Source organism: Chiloscyllium plagiosum, chromosome 2 (assembly GCF_004010195.1).
Source record: "Chiloscyllium plagiosum isolate BGI_BamShark_2017 chromosome 2, ASM401019v2, whole genome shotgun sequence".
Taxonomy (NCBI): Eukaryota; Metazoa; Chordata; class Chondrichthyes; order Orectolobiformes; family Hemiscylliidae; genus Chiloscyllium; species Chiloscyllium plagiosum.
The window spans coordinates 101,896,181-101,906,287 of NC_057711.1; the positions used below are offsets into that span (position 1 = coordinate 101,896,181).

Consider the following 10,107-nt stretch of genomic DNA (forward strand, 5'->3'; position numbering starts at 1 on the left):
ATTCTCTCTGCTCACTCCAGTAGGAGAATGGGTTGGAAAACTTGCTCTACCAACGAAATGAGACAACAGCGCACATTGGAACAGTGATCATGCATGATATTTATTCACATTAATTAACACACACACACTGACATGCCCTCAAAGAGATTATTCTTCCTTGATGTACCACTACATCTAAGGAGAAAGTGAGGACTGCAGATGCTGGAGATCAGAGCTGAAAAATGTGTTGCTGGAAAAGCGCAGCAGGTCTGGCAGCATCCAAGGAGCAGGAGAATCGACGTTTCGGGCCTTCCTGAAGAAGGGCTTTTGCCCGAAACATCGATTCTCCTGCTCCTTGGATGCTGCCTGACCTGCTGCGCTTTTCCAGCAACACATTTTTCAGCACTACATCTAAGTGCAGGTCTGACATGAACATCTGGGGTGGTGGAGCCTCTGGATTTGTGGGTCCTGGTGGCTGAGAAGACTTTATGGGTTGTTCCTTGTGGTTTTGAGGCCTAGAGATGCTTGGCCTAATGAGACCCCCCCCCCTCCGCATAGACGTAGGAACACCCTCTTCCATCTGATCTGCTGCAGATAATGGGGTCATTGGCAGAAAAGATGCAGAGGGACAGAGTACCTTTGGACTGTCCTGAGATAATGTTCCTGGGTGCCTGTCTGCTCCCCATGGATGCCTACTGGCACCACTCCATCTCCTGGAGAAGAAGGGGCGCCTACTGCAAGGTTTGTTCCTCACCCTTCACATTGCCATTGATGGTGAATGTTCATGGCTACAGGGACAGAGTACAAGTATGAGCACATATCCAGGAGCCACTGATGGTGTCTCAGAGCCTACTCTGGCTGAGATACCCTCTGGGTTTGGGCCACTGGGCTGGTTGAGGATGAACCCTTATCTGGTGGATTATCTGAGGTGTCATAGCTTTCACTCTTCAGGGATGTTGGTGCTGGGCTACTTCTGATTGGCATTCTGCTGACTGCCTACTCACGTGGCAGAGAACAGGAGAATTTGTTGGCGAATGCCAAATCGCAGGAACGTGTGAGGGTTGCTGCACGTCCGAAGCAGGGCAGACAACAATGTTTCTCAAACAGGTGTCTACGTGGGGCGGGTCTCGGTTGGTTGGAGAAACGTAGCAGGTCAAGCAGCAGCAGTGGAGAGAGAAACAGAGTTAGCATTTCAATTCTGATTTGACTCTGCTTCAGGATTGTGTCACTCACTGGCTTCTCCATTCTGATCCTTTCATTGGCGCAGGAGTGGTCTGGACCCTCACACTCCAGCTGGACCAGATTTTCCTTAAAACATAGCCAGGAACCTGAGATCTAAGAAACATCCATCAGTCTGGGCCTCCAACCCCCACCCCCAAAAATTTGCTGGCTTGTTCTGGCCGGAGAGAAAATGCAAGGTTGAGTGTGATGGCAATGGGTGGATGAGCAATTGATGAGTGGGTACAGCCTTGCCACACTATAAGCCCTTCCTGCTATGTACAGTAGTGCCCCACAATGTTAGAAGGTCAACAGCATTAGGTAGGTGCGAGCCCTTCAGCTTACATCAAGCGTGTAATGCTGAAGTGGGCAGAACTACACTGAGTGTGAGTATGAGGTTTCACTGAGAACCCAGAAGGAAAGATCATCTAAACTTGCTAATGACAGATAATAGTCTGACTTGTGGCATGGGCACAGGCCACCTGGCGATGATGGGAGGGTTCCTTTCACCCATTGAATAGGAAGCAGCCATTCTGGCTGGGACACCCTGGAGCAGACACTCACATGAGGCATTATTAAAATGAGAAGCCACCTCTTGTCATTTGGTAGATACCTCTGGGGCAGGGTAGGTGAAAGGGAACAGATACAGCAACTGCCATCTGCTGAGATCCTGGCTTGCAGCGAGTTAAGAGGTGCCCAGGTGGCGCCATAGTCTATAAATCCTGAAAATGGCAGCAGGTAAAGAACATCTACCTGCCATCTGAATCATTGAAATACTATTGTCTAAAGCTGAATTAGTCACAGTCATTCAGGGACAATATCCCAGTTTATCTGTGGAATCTCGAAATGATGTAGCATAATCCATGTGTTGGACGCAGGACTGATGTTCCCTTCAATTCAAAAATATATCAGCTCTGCCTTGTTGATGGTACTGAATAAAATGCCTTTGCAGTTCCTAAATTGCATGTTTTTGTATAACTGGAGAATGGAATTGCAAGTGAGCTAGAATACAAAAGGGTAGAAATTTGTGTTAACTTTATAATGCTGCAGAAATACTGCATTCTGTCCTACTGGTGTACTGCACCTCAGGAAGGCAATATTTAAACACAGAAACAGGAGGAGGCTTCTTAACCCTTGAGCCTGCTCCACAATTTAATATTGAGGCTGATCTCTATAACTGAACTAATTGGAGATTCACCAGAATATTGGGTAAAAATGGTTAGATTATGAGAAGAGGTTGCATTGACTCGGTTTGTATTTCTTCAAGAAGATTAAGGGATGATTTGATGAAGGTGCTTTAATGAGTTGATCAAGAAAAACCATTTCCTCTCATGTGTAGGCCATAAAGGAAGGGAGGACATCAGCTTTGAATTAAAGCTAGTTCATTCAAAGCAGAAACTAAGAAGCACAGTCTTCACATAAAGGATTATGAAAATGTGCAAAACGCCTCAAAACGTAGAAACTAGGTCAATTGAAAATTTCAGACTTGAATATGATAGACTTTTGATAGACAACGTTATTAAAGGATAAGATCGGAATGAATAGTAGGAGAAGTTTGAGGGATTGAATGCCCTATTCCTGTTTCAATGATGCATAAAAAGCTCCTGTTTTGATTCAAACAAAGCTACCAACATATCTTATAAAGAGAGGTGGGGAACCCAAGCAAGTAGATCAAGAGGTAGGTTAATTGAAGGAAGCTGTTCCTCGACCACAGAAAGCAAAATTATTCATTTATTTCTCTCCGTTTGGCGGTCAAACATCTCACAACTACAGCAGAGGTTCTCCTGTTGATCAGGTTATCTGAGAGCTAATCCTCCTTGGTGTATTTCACATACAATTCAACCAGGTTTGGTCAGTTAAGTAATGGAGTCCTTTTCATGAAAAAAGTTTAGACAACCTGATCAGTATTGTCGTTTTGAATAGCTCTCCTACTGTTTGGAATATGGCAATAACACCTAGCCCTTAGGTAGACAAAGGTTTGAATTATCCATTTTCCTCCTCAATGGGTATATACCAAATTAAAAATAGCCAGGTTCCAATACTATTGTACTGGGTGGTCAATTGAGACTGAATCAGGTTCAGATGAGAGGTAATTAAATTTCCCTGCACCATTGTCCCAGAATAGGTATCAGATGATGTTGAATGCCTTACGTTGGGCCACTGTCTGAATTTAACCTCTATGTAGTCAGGCTGAGGGTTGGTATTATTTGCAGCAGTGTCCACAAGTTTTGTAGTTCCTTGTTTTTCCATGTTTCATAATGTCCAGTTGGAACCGATTCCTGTCCTGCAATATCAACAAAGCTTTCACCAGGATGGTGGTTCTCTACAGGGTGAATGTTCACCTGCACTGCCTCCAACCCAGAATGAAGACCACTCCAACCACTGTCAGTACACAGGATACGGAGTGTACCCTGGCTTAAGCTCAAAACCATCATTCGTGGAGGCGTATTAGAAAATGTCTCCTGGATGTTTAGTCTCAGGCTCAAAGATATTTAAAGCTACCTGCTCCCATTGTACAACACAATGCAACTCCATGTGTGTCAAGATGCACAGTGAGCCACTGAATAATGTGGTTTAATTTTCATACCTTGGTAGTCTCCTTTCAACAAGGCAGACATCAATGATGACATTCAACATCAGCTCCAGTGTGCAAGGCAGACTTTAGTCAACTGAGAAACAGTGTTGCTGACAAGGTTCTCAAGCCTGACACCAAGCTCATGACCAACAGTGCTATTGTTCTACTTGCCCTTCTGTTACATGTCAGTGAGATAGAAATATTCTTGTATAATAACATAGTTCAGCCTGACATGCTCCTGTTAAATGGCAGCAATTTGCAGATATTAAAGTCTTCAAATCCTGTCCCCCAAAAGTGATTTGCTTTCTTGGAGAATTGATCGAAATAGTCAAATTAATCATAGTATTGTGCTGTCTCTGGCCATCTACTTTTAAGACTTTGTCCTCATGATTTGCACTACCTATTTAGCAGCAGATGGCAAAGGTAGAGTTAAGTGAGTAAGAGAAGTAAAAATGACTTCTTCTGGCTGCTTCTAAGTTCAATTTTCCTAGATCTCCCTGTAGCATCAGTTTGACTGCATTCAATTATTTGACATGACCAAATGTTTTGCTTTCTGCTTATTTAATATATTTTAATTCTTCTGACCAAGCCTGGGTAGGAAGTTTCCTCATCTCCTGTAAACTCAGCAAAGGCTCATGATCTACATAACAGATCCAGCACTGATTCTACAAAGAGCCCACACAGAAACTTACTGTGAAATTCTCCGTTCATGTCACTGGAGAGGTTTGCCCAATTATATACAGGTTCCCATTGTACATATCACCATCCTCATCCACATTTGATTCAAGGGATTAATAAAGAGCTTCATTAGCCACAGTTATAAGTATCTCCCAACTTCCAAACCCAAATAATTTTAATATGTTTTTTTCATTTGTGTTGTCATTTTACATACCCCCAACTGTGGTTGGCTTAACACTAATGTCCCTTAGGGAAGGAATTCTGTCATCCATACCTCGGTTTGGTCTCCACAATCACCCTCTGAAATGGTGTGGCTAGCCATTCCATTCAATTGCAAATAGGAATGGACAATAAATGCTTGCCTTATCAGTGAAACTAACATCTCGTGAAAGAATAAATGCAAAGTATCCATGTTGCACTCTGTGCCAGCAAGATGGAAACCTGATACAGATGTCTCAATTTCCCACAGCAAAAAGCCAAGTCTGTCTTTCAATTAAAAAGAATTCACCAATTGTTTTGCAAATTCAAGACCTGCTAATGTGCTTTATCTTTCAAAGTTGCACTATTAACAAGTAAATTGTTGTTCAGAAAATGGTGTCTCACAGGGAATTGAGGGGATAAAAGGCATTGTGTGAATTTATGTCAAACCCATGTTACATATAATAGCACAGTTGCCTGGATGACTTCAGATCTAATAACATTCCAGAAACCTGACATCATTCAGGACAGAACAGTATGTCTGATCCCATTCAACAGCTCAAATATATATTGCGTCAACACTGGCACAGTGTTTTCCATCTAAGATACACACTAGAGGAACTGAATATTCAAATTTGCAACTTGTAAGGCTTAGAACTACAATTATCTATGGGTGGGTTTGGGGGAAATATGAGAGAGTGCTTTGCTTGAAAGAAGAATGTCACTGCTCTCAGGATGGTGTTTGCTCCTAAACATAACCTTCTTTTCCAGATACTGATCGATCTGTTGTGTTTGTGCCTGCTTGCTAACATGGTGCCACTATTTAAGAAAGATGGTAAGGACAAGCCAGAGAATTACAGACCAGTGAGCCTGATGTCAGTGGTGTGGTGGGCAAGTTGTTGGAGGGAATCCTGAGGGACAGGATGTCCATGTATTTGGAAAGGCAAGGATTGATTAAGGATAATTAACATGACTTTGTGCGTGGGAAATCATGTCTCATGATTGACTTGTTTGGAGAAGTAACAAAGAGGATTGATGAAGGCAGAGCGGTAGCCATGATCTATATGGACTTCAGTAAGGTGTTTGACAAGGTTCCTCATGGGAAACTGGTTAGCATGTTAGATCTCATGGAATACAGGGAGAACTAGCCATTTGGATACAGAACTGGCTCAAAGGTAGAGGACAGAGGGTGGTGACGGAGTGTTGTTTTTCAGACTGGAGGCCTGTGTCCAGTAGAGTGCCAGAAGGATTGGTGCTGGGTCCATTACTTTTCATCATTTATATGAATGATTTGGATGTAAACTTAAGATGTAAGTTTGCAGATAACACCAAAATTGGAGGTGTAGTGGACATCAAAGGTTACCTCAGATTACAACAGGATCTTGATCAGATAGGCCATTCGGCTGAGGAATGGCAAATGGAGTTTAATTCAGATAAATGAGATGTGCTGCATTTTGGGAAAGCAAATCTTAGCAGGTCTTATACACTTAATGGTAAGGTCCTAGGAAGTGTTGCTGAACAGAGACCTTGGAGTGCAGGTTCATAGCTCTTTGAAAGTAGAGTTGCAGGTAGATAGGATAGTGAAGAAGGTGTTTGGTATGCTTTCCTTTATTGGTCAGAGTATTGAGTACCGGAGTTGGGAGGTCATGCTGCAGCTGTACAGGACATTGGTCAGGCCACTGTTGGAATATTTTGTGCAATTCTGGTCTCCTTCCTATCGGAAGAATGTTGTGAAGCTTGAAAGGGTTCAGAAAATATTTACAACGATGTTGCCACGGTGACCTTAGAGGTTTATAAAATCATGAGGGGCTAGCATAGGGTAAATAGACAAGGTCTTTTCCATGGGGTGGGGAGTCCAGAAGTAGAGGGCATAGGTTTAGGGTGAGGGGGAAAAGATATAAAAGAGACTATGGGGCAATGTTTTCACGCAGAGGGTGGTGTGTGTGTGGAATGTGCTGCCACAGGAAGTAGTGGAGGCTAGTACAATTACAACATTTAAAAGGCATCTGGATGGGTACATGAATAGGAAGCTTTTGGAGGGATATGGGCCGGGTGCTGGCAGGTGGGACTGGATTGACTTGGGATATCTGGTCGGCGTGGACAAGTTGGACTGAAGGGTCTGTTTCCGTGTTGTACATCTCTATGGTTCTATGTTATCGCTACTCCTAATTTCGAGCACTTGCAACTAGCTTTAAAAAAAAGAGTATTTTCAAAGGTAAATACATTTTCAAATTATTTCAGACCAGACTGCTTTTCATTATGAAGTGTCACTGGACCAGAAACATTAACTCTACTTTCTCTCCACAGATGCTGCCAGATCTGCAGAGCTTTTCCAGCAATTTCTGATTTTGTTTCTGCATTTCAGTATACAGAATCCCAATTACTCGAGTCAAATCAACAAACATTTCAAATGTTAACATGTTTATTGGTAAGTACTGGTCAAGGAATATATATCAAATCTCAAAATGACAATATGAAGTGTTTTCTACTCCCACACCCTCAAAGCTAGAATTGTTTTAACACTGATACAGACATAATTGCCACATACAAATAATCTAGTTATAATATATATAATGTGTGACTAAAATACTAAAAGTGGCATATTCAGTAATAACAAATGTATTTTCTTTACATGATGTATTCTGTTTGACTAGAAGTGCTTTTTGTTTCTTTTGCATTTAGATATGCAAATAACAATACAGAAATTACTGAACACTAATGTAGGTACAATGTTACATAATTACCCTTAAAAGCCATTAGTAGTCAAACCATTCAAAATATAACAGAATACACACGCAACCTCACAAGAAAGCCCATTAAACTTGCTGAAATTTTTTTAAAACATTTTTGCTTTTTTTTCAAAATAGCAACATTATAAAATCAAGGTAAAGAGAGAGATAGTCACCACAGAATTACTTTAAATCAGTTATAATTTTCAGTGCTATTACATTTCAAAACCAAGCATTATGGACCAGGCACAGATAATATTGATTCAAAGAGGCAGTGTGTAGCTGGACTTCTTTTAGACTGAAAACTCCCCACAAATTCCTTTCCACTGTCTTGAGGTAGTTTTAAAAAAATGTGAGTCTAGCATCAGACCATTTACGTTATGAGGTCAAGCCTATGTGTTGGCAAAGGAAACTACCTTAGGTGTTACCAGACAGTCAATGGAAAAGAATAATATGCTGTATTATGCACAGTGTAATGAAGCATTACCAATGGTCCAAATGGGGAGAAACATTAGCTGTTCTAAAATGATGGTCTCAAGTTGTATACCTTCAGGCCCTATTGATCCATTATTGACATTTGTTTTATTCTCCTCCCCTACCCTGGCCTTCCCTCCCCTGTACAAACGTGTGTAGACAGGAGACAGACTGCGCAATTGAGTGTCATCGTCCTTTGCTATATCCCGGAAAGAACTGATCCAAAATGGACTGCAGAATCTTGTTGGGAACCATGTTGTAATCCTTTCCAAGTTCATGGCGACAGGCAGGACAAGTGTAGACTTGGGCCCGGAATGATCGTTGCAGGCAGCTCTGAGGGAGAGAATAAAGGAATCTATAAATTCAAAGTTTCAATCTGTTGTGAATAGAATAAATGCTTGAGGCAGGTCTGCAGTACTCATCTTGGACCAGATCCCTAAAAGGTTCTCTCAGTTTCAGTAAGGATGGGGAAAGTTGAGGAGGATGGAGTTACTTGGGGTGCTCCTCCTTCACCTGTTATTTGTTGCTCGCTGTCTATTTCCTTCCCCCTTATTTCTTTTCCTACTATCTCGAGTATAGTATATAGCATTGGTCTCCTTATTTAAGGATGGGTGTAAATGCATTGGTAACAGTTCAGAGAAAGTTTCACCAGATTAATATTTGGAATAGATGGGTGTCTTATAAGGAAAAGTAGGCTAGGCTTATATTCACTGACTGTGTGCCTTTTAAATCTTTCGCCTCTCACCTAGGTCCTCTAGCTTTAGTCTTCCCTACCCTGGGAAAAAGACCTTAGCTATTCACCCTGTCCATGCCCCTCATGATTTTATAAACGTCTATAAGGTCACCCTTTAGCCTCTGATGCTCCAAGGAAAAAAGCCCCAGCCTTTTCAGCCTCTTCTGATTGTTCAAACCTCAGCAATATCCTTGTAAATTTGAAAAGGTTCAGAAAAGGTTTAGCAACATTTTTTCTATAGCAAGGAGACCAGAACTGAATGCAGTTTTCTAAAAGTGGTCTCACTAATATCATGTACAGCTGCAACATAATGTCCCAACTCCTATACTCAGTGCACTGAGCAATGAAGTCAAGCATGCCAAATGCATTCTTCACCGCCCTGTCTACCTGTGATTCCACCTTCAAGGAACTATGCATCTGCACCCCAGGTTCTCTTTGTTTGGCAACACTCCCAAGGAATCTACCATTAACTGTACAAGTCCTCCCGTAGTTTGCCTTACCAAAATGAATACCTCACATTTACCTAAATTAAACTCCTTCTGCCACTCAGTCATAGAGCCATACAGCATGAAAACAGACCGCTTCAGTCCAACCACTCCATGCCAACCATGTTCCAAAACTTAGCTAATCCCACCTGCCTGCACTTGGCCCATATCCCTCCAAACATTTTTTAAAAATATGTTTTATTTATATACATTTTTGAATATTACAACAAATACAAAACCAAACAATTCAAACCAATGTAAAAAAAACCCCACTAATTACATAGATAAATAAATAACTAAGAACTAACTAAAAAAAATCATGACGGCAATAATAATAATAATGATGATAACACAGCTCAATGAAGCAAAGCAATAGCCCTTGACCATTGAGCACATAAATTTATACATATTCATATGTTCGTAGTTCCTTCTGTCTGAATACCAGATTCATTAAACAGAATTGCTCTGGCTATATAAAGGCTCTTATTAGTATGGCAGACAAATCTGTACCCAAGCAGTCCATTAGAAATGTGGAGCTTATTCAAGGAAAAGCTCCTGTGTGTCCTAGATAAGTATGTACCTGGCAGGCAGGGAGGAAGCTGTAGAGCGGGGAGCCGTGGTTTACGAAGGAAGTGGAATCTGTGGTCAAGAGGAAGAAGGCGGCTTATGTTAGGATGAGATGTGAAGGCTTAGTTAGGGCACTTGAGGGTTACAAGGTAGCCAGGAAAGACCTAAAGGGAGAGCTCAGAAGAGCCAGGAGGAGACATGAGAAGTTGTTGGTGGATAGGATCAGGGTAAATCCTAAGGCTTTCTATAGGTATTTAAGGAATAAAAGAATGAGAGTAAGATTAGGGCCAATCAATGATAGTAGTGGGAAGTTATGTGTGGAGTCAGAGGAGATAGGGGAAGCACTAAATGAATATTTTTCGACAGTATTCACTCTAGAAAATGACAATGTTGTTGAGGAGAATACTGAGATACAGTGTACTAGGTGGGATTGAGGTTCAGAAGGAAGAGGTATTAGAAATCCTGCAGAGT

The 10,107-nt window shown here is 41.6% G+C and overlaps 1 protein-coding gene across 2 annotated transcripts in view; it reads right to left on the reverse strand.

The window, feature by feature from the left end:
• Positions 1 to 7,052: 7,052 nt before the first annotated feature.
• The window catches only part of LOC122562310 (E3 ubiquitin-protein ligase UHRF1-like), a 179,955-nt gene continuing 176,900 nt past the window's right edge, over positions 7,053 to 10,107 (reverse strand). For both annotated transcript variants that reach the window (XM_043715177.1, XM_043715167.1), the window contains one exon: positions 7,053 to 8,184. In XM_043715177.1, the coding sequence (XP_043571112.1) occupies positions 8,038 to 8,184 (147 nt within the window). In that variant the 3' untranslated portion in view covers positions 7,053 to 8,037. The remainder of the gene's footprint in view (positions 8,185 to 10,107) is intronic.